We start from the raw sequence: 20,512 nt of genomic DNA, 5'->3' as shown, positions 1-20,512 counted from the left end.
TCCACAAACTGTCCCGCCAAGCAAACTGCATCCCTGTGCGCCAGTGTTGTTTGCATATTTAAATGAACTATTACGCATTCATTTGTCTTCTTACATTATTTTAATTGATTTTGTAATTACAGTGCATATAAGTAGTGGCAGTGTGAAGAAGGAAAGACAAACAGAGTGTGTGAACCAGTGGCAGTACTTAACTATAACAATCCTAGTGTCATTATCATGAGCTCCCCCCACCTAAAACCTCCTACAACTAGGGCTGGGCAATAATTCGTTAACAATAATTATCGTGGTATAGATTTTCTCAATATAAATATAACAAATGTTCGTTAAAATTAAATATATTTAAACCTGTAATTTCACCCGCCCACTGGAAAGGGAGGGGGCGCTAATGTGCCTTAGACGCTAGTTGCCACCTAATGTTTAACAGATTGAAATGATGGATTCAAGAAGCTCATCAGAGAACTAAATTCCAGACACAAGCTTACAAAGCATCTTCAGGTGCAAAAATCTGACTTTATATTTAAATGGAATAATGATTCGACATTTATTATGATAATTATTGATATTTACTGATATGAAAAATGTTATCGTGATAAAATTTTGTTCAATATCGCCCAGCTCTACCTACAACTTGTGTAAAGAAGAAAAAAAAAAAAATTGGTAAATAATTATAATGATATCAATTCTAAATAAATGAGGAATAGAAAAATAATCAAAATAATAAATAATCAAAATAAAGCATTCATTTGGAGCCAAATATGCCTCTTTATATGCAAATGAGCAGCTTTTTTTTTTTTAAACACCTAGTTCACAAACTCTGGCACTAACAGCTCCGCACGGTTAAAGTGAAATATTTACAATCTGTCGAGAGTTGCTGGTTACTGGGATGGAGTGTTATTGAACACAAAGCCTTTAGTGATCGAGACAACAATCCACCTCTGGGTGACCTTGAAGTAATACATCTGTACATGTTTTCTGAACGAGCTCTTTGCTAGCTCGCTCCAGGAAGTAAACTGGATATAAAGTATTAAATCAATGTTACGACTGTCATGAATCAACTCCACAACTAGTGAGGACTCCACCTCTCCATTCAGCTCTTTATATGAGGGTATAATTTAGCGCCCTCGGGATGAGAGCACACAGCGTAGCAGGAGATGCTAACAGCTCATTTAAGTTACAACAAAACGCCAAACTGGAGCAAACTGAACAGAGCTGCAGAACATCGTGGGCATTAATCGATTATCTATTAATTGATTGTTAAGACATTACTCGAAACACGCATTTTTGTTTTAAATTTTCCGTCACGTGGAACAAACATCATGTGGTCTCATATTACACTCAGCTATCAGGGCAGTGTTTTAAGTTTAAAGCATGTTTCGATGTGAATCAGCTGTTAAAGGTGTTGCGTACAAAGGGGACGCTCAGCTGGCGGCTGCAGCTGTGCATCAGGTCTCCAAGTGCACTTTTTTAAGAGGATCAATACGCAACTGCTGCCAACAATGACACGGACACAAAGGCTGACTACTTTAAAAGGGACATTTCCCCATCTTTAGATACAAAGCCAACAGACTGGTGGGAATTGCTAGTGCGCTATGTTTTCAGCCCAGCAACATCAGAGCTGTCTGGGCTTTTCTGTTGCTGGACTGATTATTACCCGGTTGCGCTCCCGGCTGACACCTGACCCAATACACATGTTTATTTTTCTCAATAAGTACGAGTAGACAGAAAACTGGTACTGTGAGTCTGAAGTACTTTTCTGTTAGTATTATTAGCCTTCACTTTATAAGGCTATGTCCGCGGAGAATATTTTTATGAGCCAGACCGTTGATAATCAGTGTTAAACATGTACCCATATTGAATACCGTCAGTTATTTGCATTTTGTTGCTGTAGAAAATATAATTTAGGGGGAAAAAACGTATTTGGCCTTGTTTTTGACGGGAGAATAATAATGTTTTTTTTATGATTAATCGATTATTGATTGTTAACATTTCCAAAAATCGATCACGGAAAATACTTAAAGTACATCCCTAACGGCCACAATCCATTCTTAGTGAATTCCACCCCTCCCTTTTTCCATTCAACATTATATGTTATATGTTGATAACAGTAAGACAACAAAGAGCACAATGTTCTCCAGGTGGATAATGAAGCTGACATCAGTTCAATATGTATCCACAGAACGAAGTATCAGTAGTCTATCTCCAAAGGTTAGCATCTCTGTCAGTGGCTGGCTGTACTCTCCAGCTGTCCAGTGAGGAGTGCCTCAGTGCATCCTCTACATCAGCTGATTATGCTATCTATCAAGCCCAGCTGTCACTGCCCATTTAAACCTTTGTCAAGTCCTCCATGCAGTGCCGCCTGCAGTAAACCAAATAATTGCACTTTTGTAATCCAACACCTGAACATCAATTGCCATGTACATTTCTGAAGCAGAGGAGCAAAATGGTGAATTTAAAGAGTGGTATTTTGGGTTGCATTGGAGGCATGGGAAGTCGTCTTAATGACAAAAACACTGGTATGGAAACTAAAATTTTTTCGTGTTTTTGTTGTTGTAACAGCAAGCTAATAGAAGGGGAAAAACAGATGCAGGCTCCCTTTTTTCTTGTTGCCAAGGCACAAACAGGATGCTGGCAGCTACAAAGATTCAATTATAAAAAGTACAGAAAATAATTAGAAAAAATAATAGCACTTGAAAAAAATTGCCCCTCCAGAAATTGCGCATAACAATAAATCCGTTAATTAGCTCATTAATATTCAATTGGGGTCAGTGGACTTAATGGAACCTTTTTCATGGGCCAAGGAAATGTTTAACACTCACTTTTCCTCTGCCTGTTCTCATTATCAACTATGCACAGGCGGGCCTTATCAGCGCTCCAGATGGCGAGGAACAATGCAGCACCATTATCGTCTTACAGCAGCGTGTGTGCCTTGTAACCGGTGTGTGCCTGGGACAGTGAAGTATAGATACTGAGGCATTTAGTGTAATTGATATGTGGTATATATCGTATTGTTTAGGCCTGTTTGTTTGCTCTGCTGGTATTCAAGGCGAGAGGAGAGGCGAAGATTGATTTTCACCGCAGCCATTCCCGCTCTCACCGCAGGTCACAGATAACTTGTCAACGCAGGTTTTTGGGGCTGGTGTAAAATGCATCAAGGCTAAACTCTCTCGGGCATAGTGGAGGATAGGGAGTTTCATCTCTGCAAACACAAGCCCTCTCATTGCCGTTACCTTGTGCATGAGACAGATGTTTTATTCAACAAGTACATGGGATGGAGGGATGTCACAGCAAAAGCTTTGCTGCATCTCTGCCCTGTAGGGTCTGTACTCTGAATTCTGCTTGGCGAATACAAACAGATGTGTCTTCAAGCAAAAATTAAATATGCATTTACTTTTAACTGTAATGAGGCAAGATTAGTATATTGGATGCAATTCTTTTAGAAAAAACAAACTCTTCATTTTTTGTATATTTTTTAAGGAACAAAGGGGGATATATTTTAAGATATTCACATAAAAAAAACTGCTTTGACATTTACTTTGAATATCTACGAATGCTGTTCTGTTGTATTTTATGCATAAAAATATTTCCTCCACAAGTCATTTAACAGTTCATCTTACAACAAGTCAATCTGATATTTTTAACTCCATTAAAACACCTTGTCTGCTCGCACAGAGGATCTGTAAACTTGGTCCATCCCTGCCTCTGCAGTCTCTCTCTCTCTCTCCGTAAGCTTCTCAAAGATTCAGATTACTTCAAGCTATTTTCCCTGACATACGGCATCAGCCTATCATCAGAAAGCAGACCAAGACAGAGCCGCTCATGCATACACAATTTGCCAGGAAATGACTGTGTCAAAGTCTAACGTAAAGCCAAGTTTAATTAATGTAGGTATGATGAAAGCTAAGTTGTCACTACGGGGCATTTTACACCAATGACATTTACATTGCCTTTGTTAGGGGATCTCTCCACCAAATCAGGAACACCAAGTAATATGCTAGCAAGGATTTTACACTTGTGTGATTTTCTGAGCGGAGTAAATAATGCAATCTGCCAAGAAATCTTCATTCACTGACAGTCAAAAGGGAAATTGATGCCACTTGTTACAAATATTCAGTGCATTTATTTTTTTATCAGCCGTTCCCATAACACTGAGGATTAATGCGCCTCAGTTCGGAAGATGAACCGTGACATCGTCATTTTCCATTAACGTGCTCCATCTCTTGTATCCATCATTATATCTACAATAGTTAAATGTCATCTTTTTTAAAGCCAACATTTTCAGTCTCATCCAAGGTTATCCACCTTTAGAAAAAAAACACAGATCAAAACATGAAAGCAAAGAGTTTGTTGTTTCCTCTGTTTAAAGCAAAGGCTGGAGTTTCACAAAGATAAAGGCTGCCGCTCTTGTTCTTAACATGTCAGTGTATTGACACCGTTCTCACAGCAAAGGGGAGATTATTAGAAATGATAGATAATCGTTTGATAAAAGAACATTTTTTGTATCAATTCAGTGGTGCAGATAAATACAGGGTTTTGACTGAATGACTTAAAAAGAGATTTTCCCACATTTTCTTGTCGACTTGGTGAAACTAAAGACGCTCCAAAGTAAAATTGAATTCACCTGGCTGAAACAATGTAGGTAGGAGGATTTAACAAAGACGGCGTTTCTAAACAAATAAATGTCTGAGCTGTGAGAGCTAACGGAGCAGAATGGCTTGCGGTGAATGTGCTGAATGTGCAACGGCTATCCCTCAAATAGAGGTGATCCTAAATCATGTGCTTAGAGGTTCTAGCTTGAGAGCCCAGGTGTCATGGATAATTCCTACTCAGATATCTATAGCCCTTGCTATCTCACCCCTTTCTCTCTCTTAGCTTAGCTCCACCTTTGTCACTCTGTCAAACAGGCAAGCTGCCATCCTATTGATCCCCCCCTCCTCCCACCCTCTAGAGACACCCACCCCCCATCCTCAGGCCCAGACCTGAGGCCACTCGCTAAACCTGTGGGCAAAGGGAAAGAGGACACTCCCCCACTGAGTGCAATTGGGATTTGAGAAACTTAAACACTTCTCAAGCACAAAATTTCAGCACGGGCAGCAGAGAGGGGATTCTGTCCTCAGGCCCCCCTGACGCTCACCTGATCAGAAGGTCAGTCCCATCACCACCGTCCTTCTTGCCCATCTTGCACTCTCGACGCCTCTCAGTAGCTCTGGAAGGGGCTCAGCTTTCTCATTTACTTCAAACACTGCTGTCAACAGTTTTTGCCGCTGTCCTTGACTCGAAAATGATACCGGATTCATATTTTTTGAGGATGACACACCGCAGGGATGAAGGCCAAAAGTGCAAGAGGGATGAAGGGGGATAGCAGGTAGAGGTCCTAAAGTTAAACGAGGAACTATGGTGGAAACTGGAGAAGAAAACAATTCACAGAGACCCTGAAGGAGGGTAGAGGAAGGATGAAGTTTGTCTAAAATTGTTAATTAAAAGAGTAATTTTGGTAACATTGTTGCAGGAAGGTAGGCGGCGTGGACAAACATGTAAAATATGAATAAATATTTAACCAAGTAAACTTTAATTCCGGTGTTTTGATTTGTTTCCCAGACTGTGCGGCACTTAGAGTTCCTATCACTGGTCGGGTAAGACCAATAAAAGACCTTCATATGAGTTTACACATTAATTCACAGCTAGTAAATGTAGCTTTAAGAGGACATAACATCGGCCATTTTGATGGGTGTAAAAACTCCATTATTGTGTGTTTTACTAAGCGGCAACCTCCGGTCTAAAAATATGAGTCCAATGCGGAAGTGCTAAAAACTGCAGTTCATTGAGGATCCGCTTGAGGCTGGCTCCGGAAGTACTGGGAACCACATACACGACAATTTTAAAAAAGCTGAACTTTACAGCAGAGATAAACATGTTTACACCTGGTACAAAAGACGAGTGTAGTCTGGATAGTTCATTTCTCAATCGGCACACACTGTGAGCGGGTGAATTTTTTTCTAACGCGGCAATTTCAAAGATATTGAGATTACGAGTCTTCCAATGAGAGGCACAGCTGACTTGATTGACAGGTGGGAACACTGTAGCTGTTGGCTAGGAGGCTCAAAGCCCGCCTCTTTACGTCAAAATTGCTCGACAGCAGCAATATGGTTGCCACCGATGATTAGCCTCAAAACAGCTCTTCAGAAACAGATGGGCGACGTCACGGATACTACGTCCATTATTAATACAGTCTATGGTACAAACATGTAAAATATAAATAGATATTTAACCAAGTAAACTTGAATTCCAGTGTTTTTATTTGTTTATCAGACTGTACCACTCTTAGTTAGGGTTCCTATCACTGGTCGGGTAAGACCAATAAAAGACCTTCATATGAGTTTACACATTAATTCCCAGCTAGTAAATGTAGCTTTAAGAGGACATAATTTCTGTGTGTTTATAGCCATCAATACAAATATTAATAGCTTCAGTTTGGCTAATGTCAGAATTTGTCCTCAGTTACTGTGCTTTGCTAATGCTATTATCAGTTAGAGTTAGCTTGCGCCACTGTTGGCAGGTATGTCGTGTTTAGCTCATGCAACCATTAGCTCATACAGACACTGAGCAGCTGGGATAGTAAACTTTAACATAGATAGCAGGATTCCATCAAACTCGGTTTAAAAGACGACACAGAGTGCTCGGCACACGCACACTAGGACCCTTAGTAAGACGTTACAAGTTGCCTATCTATAGTTTTAACTAAAATTCACCAAAGTATACAGGTACAAACTTTACAAATGTTTGCTCCTGTGTCATACAGTGGCATTGTAAACAAATGTTGTGGATTTGTGAGGGACTTTCTTGCAATGCAAGCGCAAGACTTGCCGGAATTGGTGTGTCAGAATTACTACACAATGTGGTGGGTTGCTCTGTAATCTGTGAAAATGATGGACGGCTTGAAGATTTTTTGGTCATTGTTTAAAATACTCTGCCAAAGCTGGAAAATATTTGGTAAACGCTACCTCTGGACCAGACATGGAGGGTGTTAAGAGGTTGATACTTCCTGCTTCTTTAAGAAAATATATGAAATCTAAGAAGGTATCCTTATTTTTGGGAAGAAAAATTACTAATTCATAATTATGTGAATTGAAATGAATACTTGTTTTTCAGGTGATCGGGGAAAAATAACATGGGTGTTGAAGGAAACTATTATATGTAATCGTGAGACAATTTTGTTGGCTATCTTAAACACTTGTCCTAAACCTGATATGTTGTTTTTTAGTGTTAGCACATGTTCAAATGATATATAAGTGTTACAGTCCTTGGAGGATTGATCCATAGTGACGATGTAGCTCCACTAGTAAATAATGGAAAGTGCCTTACAGGTTACACAAACCTGGACCAGAATCAAGGCAGAGGACAGAACAGGATTTGACACCCTGGCCACTGAAAATATCAAGACCTCCATTACACTGGAAAGACACTTCAGTACCTACTACCAATGACAAAGTACGGGCAGGATACAAATTGCTCTAACTATCTGCTGGCCAAGCCATTAAAAATGTATCCAAATGTACTTTCCCCTCTTTCTCGACTTAGTGGTTGTTCGTTATACACCTTGTGAGAGCGGACAGGTCAACAGCAGGCACCTGGGATGTATTCACTAACTCTGACTACAAGTGGTGTATCTGTCCCAACACATCCTCCTGAGCCCACACCTGAAAGCTTTACACTAGATTCTGTCCTTTTTTTTTTTTTGCCCCCTTGCCCTTTATCTTTTCAGGGTGTCCTGTAACACAACCTGCAGGAGTGAAAGAGGGGTATTTAAGGCCGTATCACCACTACAAAAAGAGCTGCATGTTAACAAGAACAAGACAAGCACATTACACTCAAACAATGCAGCACTGCCTCCAATCCTGTGCTCCCTTTCACTCACTACATCCCACCCCCCCGGGGTTAGCAGACCTTCCTTCATGTTCAAAGATTATCTGTTAATCCAAAATGTGCAGGAGCATGAGACGGCAGGAAAGGGACCAATACTCAGGGGAGAGGGAGGGAGGGATGCATGGCTTTATTTGTTTGTTGGCTTTCATATTAATCCATTGGAACAGGGTGCGTTTTCCCCCTCTTTTCTCGGCATGTGTAAATGTTTTAGAGCCATTAAATGGAAGATGGAATTTTCAATGGATAGCATGTAAAAGTATTAATTGTAAAGACCATTATTTGGTGTCCATGAGGCTGAATCAGCTTAGCCACTCCATTCCCCCATTTGCATACAAAATGCTTTATTTTGGCAATCAATGAAAGTGCTCCACTGTATGTGTGGCTTATCACATGCTTGCAGGAAATGGATTCCTTAGCCATCTCGTTAAATTCTGTTGATGCAGAACAATTTGAAACATGGCACAGGCAGCAATGACATTTAAAGATGCCTTGAGTTAATTATATTTCGCAAACATTTGGGCTGTTTGTCCTAGGGGATAAAGTGCCTCCACTACAAAGTTAACTTGTTAATAATTCAAAATGAATCTCTCTTTTTGTTGAGCACCAATCATTATCTCCCATTATTGCTGGTTAAGGGCATTCAAGGTGCCTCAACACACAGGGGAGACATGCAGCCATTTAATACTTAAAATAAAGCATGCACATGAAGCAGTATGAACTTAGTCAAATTCAGCAGAAAAATCCACCCTACACTGAAGTTCCCTTCAACATCTGCACCCTTTAAGACAGAGGGGAGATAATCAAACGCACAACAATTGACACACAAATTGAGTCGATGATTTCAGAGAACACATTCATGCATGCAGCGGTGTTCTCAGACAATACAGAATAGAAAAATAGATGCTAAAAGAGCTTGGCAATAAAAGCTGGGCAGGGCTTTGATCAAATGCTTCTGTACATGTGTCATTGAACAGAAGTGTTTTGAGCCAATGCAAATGTCAGAAATTAGAAGTGGAGGGAAAAAACGCATCAGAGCAAGGGATAGTGAAACATGAAGGCATCATTCAAACGGTCACAACAATATTTGGTTGTTAGGATACCAGACATTTCAACCCTGCTGGGATAGTTCAAATCAAACAATATTGGTTAGGGCTGAATAAAAAAGTTGATTCGTCATTAAAATATATTTTTCCTAATTCAAGATCGATTCAGACGATCTTGGAATCTATTATATTCGTTGTAATGAAGCCCCTCTCTTGTGGGGTCACTGTGGTTGCCGCCATACTGTGATTTCCATTGTACAGAGACCACTCTTGACTGAACAGCTGTTGTTTTGTCAACGAAATTGTAACAGCGGTGTGTAAAACAACATAAGATAAGATAATACGTTAAGGATCCACGGGGGGAAATTCGATTGTAATGTGAAGTCAGCGCCTACAACGTTAGAAGCTAATGTTTGGACGTATTTCAAACTTAAATGTAAAGCCAGAACAGAAGAAGTTGAAAGAAGTGTAAGCTTTGTGAGACTAGGGCCGGGCAATAATTGGATAACGATAATTATCATGATATAATTTTTCTCAATATAAATATAACAAACGTTCCATAAAAAATGTATATAAATAAAACAGTAATAACACCCCTCAACCACTGTATAGGGGGCGTTAATGAGCCTTAAACAATAGTTGCTACGCTGTAGGAAACAACATCACTCTGCATCACTCTGTCCGTGACCCTTAGTAACCTTAAAGAAGAGTGCACAACTCAATAACAATACTCTATAAACTGACACACAATTTGAATTCAATCTGATATATCTTTGTTGTACATTTAAATTAAATTATGCAAATTACTTACACCTGAGAAAAATAAAAAACTACAAACTGAAATCTCGTTTTACACAAAAGACCTGCACTGTAAAACCTGGCAAGTTAGTTCAACTTAAACTGTTTGAGGAAACCGATTGCCTTGAACCATTTAAGTTTATTAACTCAAATAAATTAAGGTGAAAGAAATATTTTATTTAAGTAAATCTAACTCGTATATCTTAGTTAATGTAACATTTGTATTATGAGTTAGTAGTACTTATTCCATTTAGTGATATGAAATGTAAAGAATTAGCTTTTTAAACTTAAATGCAGCAATTCATATAACTTATATAACGTGTGTTCATTAAATGTATGTGAATTAAGTAATACTAACTTAAATGCATCTTGTATTGCAAAATCGTTTTACTTAAGTTTAATCAACTTTGTCTTCAAACTGAAATAACTTATTACATTCTAGTTGTGATAACTTAAAATTAAAATTTGTCAACTCAATTCATTTGAGGAAACCGATTGCCTTGAACTAATCAAGTTGCACAAACTCAATATAAATGACCAATGTCTGATCCAACTTAAATCGTTTATTAAGCTGAATGCTGAACATCAATAACTACAAAACATTTCAATGTTCATTTCAAGTGGTCATTTACACAGGTTTACTTCTGTTTTCTTTTTAAACATGCCATTTCTTTATGGTAATATAAAACACTAGAAACACCAAGCACAATATCTCTATCAATTTCAACAGCAACTAAACACATAGCCTTTAAAAGGAACAATGTGAGACTCTTTGTTTTAGTTTAATGCTGGTGCTCAAGAGCAACATCTACTGAATCAAACAGCTGTTTGGAGGCACATCCGATACACTGAAGCCTCCGCTCTCCTCCAGAGACACAACTCCAGCAAGTTAAGGTGTTAACACATCCAACTATCACATGAGGGATGTGAATAGGACAACAAACAATAGCTTGAAAAGTAAAAATCCTGCACACTACTCTTGCTATGTATGACCAATTTATTAGAAAAAAATCACGAGGCTTCTATCCCTCTGAACCTCAACTGACCCTTTGTGATTTTTCTAATAAATTGTTGATAATTAGCCAGAGTAGTGTACAGGATTTTTACTTTCAAGGAACTAATTATCAGGAACATGAAAAACAACAAAGATGCTGATCATTTACTCTAGCTCATTTCTCAATGCCTGCAACTTTGGTTTGAGCTGCTTTCGGCCTTCATCAAGATTAAGGAGGACAACTTGGATAAACTCAAAGAAGCCACTCAGCTTTTCAGGATAGCTCAAATGTAGAGCATACATCAAACCAAACAAAACAACAAGTGAGTCAGTCCATGTTCTTGTAGACATCACAACCTGGCCTTCCAGGATGACGGACACATGCTGTGTGTCAAAAGGAACTCCTGTCAGTCCCTCATCTTCAGCGACCACTGCCACCAAAGCCACAGCTTCCTCCTGGGACACCTCAAACTCGTCCTGGGGAAAAAGAATGTAATTACTATCTGTGAGGAAGAATTTGAGAATAACAACACTTATAGATTTGTAACCCCTACCAGATTTTAATATGCAAGTGGAAGCAACATAAAAAAAAAATAAAACAGGCAAATGTGCCAAGATGGCGCCACAGATGGTGGCCACGGTATTGCGGTACTATAGTATTTTAGTATGTTCTTATTATGTTTATTGTAAATATCTAATGTTGTACCTGTACATAAGAGAGCACAGTTAACCCAAGCTATATTCCTTGTGTGTAAGCATACCTGGCCAATAAATCTGATTCTGATTCTTTAGTAAGTTACTATGAAACCGTTCCTACTGTCTAAAATAAAGCTGATAACTTCACACAGGAATTGTATGTTTTTGTACAATATTTTTTCAAATTAATATGGTGCAACTGTACAAGTTACTTTAGCTGGAACATAAAGGGTTGATGAAAACACAGACCTAAAGAGTGAAAGGACATAAACAGTGATAACTGATAACAGTTAACTGCTCAAAAGGAACGTTTATGGCAGTTTCTAATAACTATGTTCAGTGATGTTTCAGTTTGAAGTTTTGAGGTATGGACATTGTAAGAGGATAAAGAATTACCGTGCAAGTCTTGAATATGTCTGACGAATCCTCTTTCAGGTACAGTGTTAGGCCGGCAAGGGCTGCTGTTCTGGCTGCAGTGATGTTGTTCTTGTCCTTTTGAACAAAGACACAGAATACATTAGCTGATGTTTAAGTCAGCTGTTCACATACATTTTCAATGTAATGTAATGAAAATGTGTTCACCTGTTCTTCATATGCTGTCACAACCTCCTGCAGCTTCTCTCCAAAACTCCCAGTCGTCTTCTTCTTGTACAATTTCAGCAGCTGTGATGTGTATTTATCCAACGCAGAATAAAAGGAAAACTGCAGATTTTGATTGGTAATCCGATGGAATTCGCAGTAGAGCTAGATAGAGAAACAAACAAACCAATTACCAAAATGACCTGGATTTGATAATAATCAAAACTGTAAACTGGGTCAGGTACTGTTGTATATAACATTAACTTTTTCGACAGATTTATCTTATTGTCTTGTCAGCTTTTTAAGTGATGTTTTAAAGTTGAGAGTTTTCTACTCACCTGGGCTTCACAAAAGAGTGCAGGCCATCTGTCCCTTAGTTCAGCAATCGGAGGAGAAGAATTGATGACTTCTTCCCGCCTTAGTGAAAAGGTACGCTGCATTTGTTGGTTGATGAGAAGCATGTCTCTTTCAGCAGAAGTCTTCTTGAACTCCTCCACCATGTTAAGCCTCAATATCTCCAGTGTGTCCTTTGTTTCACCAGAGGGATAATTGGGAAGGAAGTTCACTTCTCCTCTTCTTGGTCTTTTGATGTTTGCCCTGGAAGGTGTGCCATCTGGGTTTGTCCTGCTACGCTTGCCTGCATTTACAGCCACATCTTTTATACCAGCCCTGCAAAGTTTGGTCCTGTAGTTGCCCATCTTAAAGCGAAGGCTGTTCTTCCAACCCTCACACCCAGTTTTGGAACCTTGTTCTTTGAGACAGGGGTGTTTCCTGACTAAAGCCTCTGCAGCCTTGCCAATCTGTGAGGTACTAGGATAAGCTTTGTGCTTGTATATTTCAGCTGCCATGACATCAAGTATGTTGTGTTTTTGATCTCTGGTCAATCGGAGACATTTCCCTTCTCTCTCAAATACAGAGTTGCCTTCTCTCAGAGAGTACTCTACCTCATATGAGAATGTTGGAACAATGAAGACTTCTGGCCACCGGCAAAGACGCTCAGGTGATTCAGTATTGTCAGACAGTAACACTGTATCATCCGTGCTCGTAGAGGACTGATCTGCCTCAATGAGCCTCACTACTTTGACTGTTGCCTTGGATGGCAGGTCCTCTATGTTCACTAAATTGCATAAAGCATTGTCAAAATCTGGATCTTGAAACTGAAGCCGGAATTCATACATCAGGTTCAGTTTACTTTTCACCTCAGATATGAGGGCATTTATAGTCTCAGGACGAGAGCGCAAAATTAGCCTCTCAGCATTGACATCGTCAAGGATGACCCTAAGTTTGAGGACGTCAGATTCTTCCATTTTCACTGTGTTAGAGGAACCTGTAACATAAAACACAAAAAACAACTGTATTTCCTGTCTCTTTGTTTTTAAAAGCTACCTACATGGACAACACATAACGTTTTGTCACTTGTAGACTGAGCCAGGGTAGCATTTTATAGTCCTGGGCAAAGCTTAAAACAAACTGAAGTTTTTAGCTCAATTTAAAGACAAGAGACTGATAAGAATATGTTTTCACATAATGGCAAACTCTGTATTTCAAAGTAAGAACAGGTTTACATATCATGAACAGATCATGGTGTGTGAGATAAGTTAAAATGTAAACTTACTCAAAGACGACTAACCACGTGGGATAAAGACATTACCTTACAGTATGTTGTCCTGGGTGTCAGGGTGATCTCTACTGGAAAAATGATGGAACGGGTCTGAGATCTTCCTCCCTTAGGTCCCAGGGGGAAGAGGAGGATGTCCTCTGGTGTGATGCGGCTATCACTATGTGACTGTAAGAAAATGTTTTGTTGTTAAAATGAGCTTGCCAGAGACTTTGTAGGCACACAGTGGCATTTGGTCAGTCAACTGCAACACAGGTTTCACTGTATGACCCTTGTTTGTATGATCGTTTAGATGATACGAGCGCAGATGTTCAGTATATTCGGTGTCATAGTCTTTCAGTAAAAAGATGATGTCATTTCGGATTAGGAATATGTTCCTGATCTCTTTAAACTCAGGCAAGGCAGCATGTGTCCCGGTGCAAACAAACATGCCAGTCACAAAGGTTGTGCCCTCAATGGTTACCTGTTTTGTGCGATAAACACTGCTGCTGCCTGTCATGCTGGATATTAACCCATGAGTATCAACAGGCAATGAGTCAACATAGACTGACTCCACTTTTGAAGTCTGTACTGAAGGCTTAAAAAAACGTGGTGAAGACAAATAAAAAGCCATCATGCTCTGGTGTCTCTCTGCCAAAGTTTTTAACACATTTTTGTAGTTATGAGTGTCATGAACTATTTTCTTGAAAATTTTGTGCTTCCCCTCAAATCTCATTGTCCAGAGATGCACTAGTGGACCAAAACATTTTATGAGATGCGGATAGTGCTCAATAAAATGGTGCTTTGGTCTTAATCTTAAACTGGGCAAGACTTCTTGTAGCAAATGCCTGTGATCTAAAATCTTGCAAGCCATGTACTGAATGGTTTCATCAGTAAAGCTATGAGACACAGCCAGTTCTACAATATCTTTTAAATCCATTAGCACCTCCCAGAATTTGTCTCCTTCTGGAACTCTGGAGCCAATGAGAAGAGGAAGCAGCCTCAGCAGAGTATGGTTCTCATGTCCATTCCCACCAATTGTTCCTCGAGTGACAAAAGTTTGAGGAATTGGGTGAGGACGATCAACCTTGTCAGAATGTTGATAGGGAAAAAACAGTATTGCTCGATTCAGCTCCTCCAAAGTGAAATATTTTTTTGCAATCATACCTTTGAGACAATGCGCCAACTCAACAGGAATCACACCTTCAAACAGGTCATGCAGGACATCAGGTGGAAATCCTGTGAGAGGACGAAAATATTTGAGATGGTCAGAGAGAACACAACTGCGTTTAACACCATAACTCTGTTCAGTGTCACCTTTCTGAATGTCTTGAACAAGGCTGTCATGCAGATCTTTGGTTCTCAGGTTAACACCAGTGACTGCATCTGATGCTTGCATTTCAGTCTGGGTGGTAAGACAAAATCTGCAGAAATATGTAGACCTGAAGCTCTCATTGAAGCCAGCTAGCGCATGGGCAGCAAGGTTATCAGCTGCAACAGAGAAGACTGTACCTTTGACACAGTCACCAAAAGCCTCAATATAGACACCCACCTCTTCAAGAGTTTTTAGGTCCTTTAAGAGGGGTGCAAAGACCTTTGAAAATCCAAATTCCCGAACATCATTAGAATTACACAAAAGAGCAAGTTGAGTTGAATGGAGAGCTGAACGGTACTTTGCTGGCAGGTTACCTAATGTCCAATAAACTGCGCATACTTTGTGTATTTTTCTTGATGTTCCCAGAGGGTTTGCGATTTCAAAATCATCAACATACAGAATTATTGATAACTTCTGACCCTCTTCTGAGAGAAGCTTATTTTCCTGGTAGTAGGAGCCATCGCAGTGCGACAAATACTGTCCAGGCAACTTAGAAGTGGTTTCTTGGACTTTCTCAAGTACATCTGTTTTTTTTAACAACTGTTGCAAAGTACTGAGAATAGGTACATACATAAAGGTATGCTTTGACGACTCAATCAGGTATTCAACAGGCCTAATAAGTGGAAAATTTTCTTCATAAAATGTTTTCCTCCTTTTGGCGGTTGACAGGGGTCCTTCAGCTGTAACTGACGTATGCAAAACATTACTCTCCGATACTGCACGGACTATCTCACTCACAAGTGTGTCAGTAAAGGGGCAATTACTTTTTTCCATTATTTTGATAACAGATTCCCTGACAAGAGGCTCTGACAGCAAAAATAACTGATCAATATGTTCAATGATTTCCTGTGTTGCCCTCTGTGACACATGGAGAACAGTTTGCATTTTAAGAAAAAAGCAGCCAGATTGAATTGTAACTGCTCTGCTAATCTCTCATTGCTACCTCCTGCTACAGAGGTAGTTTCACTTTCATCAGACAGTTCAACTGAATCCTGTTCAATGTCACTATCCTGGGAGACATTTACTTCATTTTGCACCATAATGTCATCATAGTCACAGGTATTTCGATGTTCTCTGCATCTGTGTGCATTGAATGTGGAGTACACATTTGTTTTAAACGTGCAGGCCCTGAATGGACAAGGAACGGTTTCTTTTTTCCTTAAATGCCCCCGAAGATGTATGAACATTTCCCTCTCAGCAAACGGCTGTTTAAAATCGCAAACAGGGCAATGAAATGCCCTGTTTATAGTCGAATCAGTCGTGTCCCCATCTACCTTGCTTTTCCCTGCATGTATTCTTGACAAGTGTACCTTTAGTGAATTAAAAGTACTAAATGTACACATGCAGCTGTTGTAGAGGCATGGTAAAGGGGAAACTGTTGAATACTGACCATGGTAGAGTCTGTAGTGTCTCAGTAACTGAATTTTTAAGTTACTAGAAAAAACGCACAATTTACATTTCCACATACTGACAAATCAACTGCTAAAGCGTAAAACCGCCACAAATGTGATCAATTTCAAGGAAATGCACTTGGTTTTCTTGCCAATTCATACCAACTTCCACGAAACTGCCAAAACAACGCCGAGTTTAAACGTGAAAAAAGCGCGAACATTTTGCTAGCTTACCAGCAGTAACTGTAGCATAGGAAAGCAGAAAAGCATGAATCAACTCACCCTCAGATAATTTAAAAGGCATGCAGTTATTAAAAAAGTGATTTACTCACTAAAGCTTTTGTCGAGCTTGCAACCTATGTCACTTGCTAACATTTCAGCCAAACTACATAATGCAATACAAAGCAAAACAAAATAGAAGAGAGCAAAGTTACCTCAAGTAGACGATAAAACGGCTCCCCGGCTGGGTAACGTGTAGAAAGTTAGCCAATTTCGGCGAAAAAAACAAGGGTATACTGTCCTGGAGTTGATGCTAACCATTAAAAGATGTCCAAAAATATTCCGCTCCGTCTCCTCTCTTTGTCGTCGTCGCTGCTGTGCGTGTGAAGAGTGAAGACCTGGCCACGAGTTGAAATCATAGACTGTAGGGTTGAAAGGGACGTTCACTGCTCACATTAAAAAATACGAAAACAGGGTTTCAAATTAAAACGGAGGGCTAGTACAACCACAACCACAAAGATCAGCCCAAACGTGTCATCTCCTCTGTTTCTAATGTGTGAGTGCCATGTGCATAAAGACCACAACGTGAACTGGCAGGGTCACTGACATCATTTTGGCAAACGGGGTTTCCAAAATATGAACGAGAGCATAGCCTTTGGAATGCTACTATTTTGTTTGAGACAAAAAAATAGGCTACATGAATAAATAGGCTAAGTTAAGCAAAAATATGTTTCATAAACTTATATTGCTTTATGTGCAAATTTTCTGTGATTTACTTTAAATCTTTACATTGCGATCACTCAAATTACGTCACAGTAATTATTTGTTTGAATTGGGAATTGCATAATCAACAGAAATAATTAAATTAATAAAAATAGCCATTAAAAATAATTGCAGAAAGTGTCATTAATTGTCTAATAAAAATGATATAGATACACTTAAGATACATAAGTCAATGAAACACACTGGAATAAATAAGTTGTACTTAAAATGTTCCATATTTGAGCAGTACTCAAAACAAAAGAGTTATTCCATCAATGATACATTTTTAAGTTCAGTTAATTAAGGTGAATGAGTAACACCAACGATTTGGAGGATTTAAGTTATGTTTACTTAATTCATTTAGTAAGATGTACTGTTAGGGTTTACAGTGTGCTTCCTGTTAGCACCGTCAGAAATTATGGATTCAAGAAGCTTATCAGGAAACTTAATCTAGATACAAGTTTACATACCAACTGGTTTCTTCAACTTTCACTCAGGAGCAAAAATCTGCCTTAAAAATAAAAAAATATTTGACATTTATCGTGATAACTATTGATATCGACTGATATGACATATTTTATCACAATAACATCATTTTCTACACATCTATGTAAGACCATATTCAAATACTGTAACAATGCAATGAACCTATGCATCCATTTGAGCCGACACTAGACCAACCTGAGACCAAAGCTAAACCTGCTGATCACAAACAAATGCAGCCTTACGACTCGTTTGTCTGAAAACTGCAGTCAAGCTCTGTGTGCACACAAGATATGAGAGTCTGTGGGGATCTTCTTCTGTAAGGACCTACGTCCTTGCTAGTGGTCAACCAATACCAGCCGATGCTGACGCAGATATTAAGTGAACAGGTTGACAGATGGCCGATATATAATGCATTATCACATCGTTGTTGATCTAAGCCAGTAACATGCTTTAGATGGATCTTTAATAAATTAATGAATAAGAAATATATTTTGATAAAGATTCAAAACATGACTGATATAATATCAGAAGAACTTTAGAGCTACCTTATTCTATACCAGGCAGTGACTGTTCTAGATTTGATATGCTGTCTAATAGGATGGAACAACCCATTATTAAAAAAAGGGGGAAGGTAACAATGCTCAAAATCAACAACACTAATAAGGTTGCCTGCACTGTCTTCTTATTAAAGAATAATTCTACAATAAAATTAATTTTGGAGTACGTTTTTTGTAAACCAATACAAATAAAACACACAGGATTAAAAAAATTATATTAAAAGGTACTATATAGGGGCACTGGTGGCCTAGCGGTCTAAGCGCCCCACATACAGAGGCTATAGTCCTCGTCTCAGGGGTCGACAGTTCGATTCCCGGCTGGTTGACCATTTCCTGCATGTCTTCCCCCGCTCTCTACTCCCCACATTTCCTGTCTCTCTTCACTGACCTCTCAAATAAAGGCAAAAAGGCCAAAAAAATATAACTTAAAAAAAAAAAGGTACTATAATTAATGATCTGTGTATATCTGTCATTTATATATTATCATACTAAATCGAATCGATATTGAATTAAATCGTGACCCAAGGAGTTTAAATCTTATTGAAATGTGAGATTCTTTAGCTCTAATATTGACCTATTTTAATACTATAGCAACTATAAAAGAACACCTGGACATAGAGCTGGGCGATATTGAAAAAGATGTTATAACATTTTTCATATCAGTCGATATTGATAATTACCATGATACATATCAAATCATTATTTCATTTAAATTTGAAGGCAGATTTTTGCTCCTGAGTGAAGGTTGAAGACGGTTAGTTAGCTTGTGTCTGGATCTAGTTTTCTGATAAGCTTCTTGAATCCCTCATTTCTGACGGTGTGCCAGAAAGCAGGTTTAATGTAGGATGAGATTTTTGTGAAGTTTTAGTTTGTAGATTCTTATTTTTCTCAGGTTGAGATAATTTGATTTAAATTTACAACAAATGTCTTTAAGCCCGCCTACCTCTTACTCTGATTGGCTGTTCAATGCCGTCGTTTTATTCTGTTTAATGCTGGATGGCAACTAGCATTTAAGACACATTAGCGCCCCCTCCCTTTCCGGTTGTTGAGGGGGATGTAACTACAGGTTTAAATATGACTTTTTTATTGAACATTTGTTATATTTCTATTGAGGAAAAAATATATCACAGTAATTATCGTTATCGATTTATCGCCCAGCCCTACCTGGACACCCACAAACTAGTGATCCACTTTTTGTCATATCTCTTTTGTCATTAGCTGCACTCGCTTTCTTTTTTTCAACGTTATCTCTAAGTCGCTCGACCAATGCTGCTAGCTTTCTCTTTGGCTCATTTGTTTTAAAGTTATGAATGGTTTCAAATACGACTAGATGTTTTATTTTCATAATCTTAGATACTTTTTAATACAAATCTTGTTTCAAAGCATGTGGTATTGAAAAGTATTTGAGTATTACAAATTTTGACAACTGTTAAACAATCCACTCTTAAGGTTAGTGTCTGAGTGAGAGCATTTATGTGACTGCATATCATTGGGTACAAATTTGACCAAAATTAAAAACAAGAAAAATCCCCAAAAAGGGTTGAAATCTGTTTTTTGCTTTAACAAAGAGAACCATGTAACAAAGAAAAGTATTTGTTGAGCCCCAGTGTCTTAAATCGTGACGTCTTAGTTCTGCCTACAAATACAGAAAAGCATGTTCCTGCATTCTCGCTGTGTTTGTGCATTCACGAGAAGAGCCCACACTCAAGTTTTCCACATCAAGAGGTGTGCATGTTTTGTTCATGATAGTGCATAAAAGCAACACACATTTGAATGACATCCCTTGGAGATTGTGTCTGTCCTTCCAATAAATTAAAGTGTGCAGACTGGCAACCATACAACTAAAAGACAGTCAAGGTCTGGCCTGTATTGTAAAGCGTGTTTCAACTCCATTAATACACCTCATTCCCTTTTCACAACTGTCTTTTCTTCTATGAATATACAAGATTCAAATTTGCGGCAGTGTGTCCTTCATGACACTCAAAGCCAGGTGCATCCCCATCAATATCAGCAAAGAGAGGAAAAGAATTAAACCTTCTCAAAACATATACTGTAGGAGTGCATTGATTTAATATACTGCCATAAGCCCTTGCTC

General features: G+C 38.8%; 1 protein-coding gene and 1 long non-coding RNA gene across 6 annotated transcripts in view; both read right to left on the bottom strand.

Annotated features, from left to right (window-relative positions):
• The window catches only part of LOC117810429, a 200,547-nt gene that overhangs the window by 169,049 nt on the left and 10,986 nt on the right, over positions 1-20,512 (bottom strand). The window lies entirely within an intron of this gene.
• LOC117810426 (sterile alpha motif domain-containing protein 3-like) lies at positions 10,471-16,901 on the bottom strand. Of its 2 annotated transcripts, XM_034680263.1 has the most exons (8): positions 16,828-16,901; positions 14,945-15,051; positions 14,795-14,866; positions 13,682-13,816; positions 12,369-13,357; positions 12,034-12,195; positions 11,848-11,943; positions 10,471-11,232 (listed from the first exon to the last, which is right to left on the bottom strand). In XM_034680263.1, exons 5-8 carry the CDS (start codon positions 13,335-13,337, stop codon positions 10,921-10,923), a joined length of 1,539 nt encoding a protein of 512 aa, XP_034536154.1. In that variant the 5' UTR covers positions 13,338-13,357; positions 13,682-13,816; positions 14,795-14,866; positions 14,945-15,051; positions 16,828-16,901; the 3' UTR covers positions 10,471-10,920. The 2 variants fall into 2 exon arrangements, with proteins under 2 accessions (XP_034536154.1, XP_034536153.1); XM_034680262.1 differs by lacking the exon at positions 14,945-15,051 and having other exon boundaries at positions 16,828-16,894.

This window comes from Notolabrus celidotus, chromosome 3 (assembly GCF_009762535.1).
Source record: "Notolabrus celidotus isolate fNotCel1 chromosome 3, fNotCel1.pri, whole genome shotgun sequence".
Taxonomy (NCBI): domain Eukaryota; kingdom Metazoa; phylum Chordata; class Actinopteri; order Labriformes; family Labridae; genus Notolabrus; species Notolabrus celidotus.
The sequence above is the reverse complement of the archived record's forward strand: the minus strand, read 5'-3'. Positions and strand labels throughout refer to the sequence as shown.

Bases quoted from the DNA above. Each gene is read 5' to 3' on its own strand.
- LOC117810426 (XM_034680263.1), bottom strand. From the start codon at position 13,337: ATGGAAGAATCTGACGTCCTCAAACTTAGGGTCATCCTTGACGATGTC. The intron at 12,196-12,368 runs GTGAGTAGAAAA...TTCTCTATCTAG, and splicing joins CACTCTTTTGTGAAGCCCAG to CTCTACTGCGAATTCCATCG. The intron at 11,944-12,033 runs GTGAACACATTT...TTTGTTCAAAAG, and splicing joins TGACAGCATATGAAGAACAG to GACAAGAACAACATCACTGC.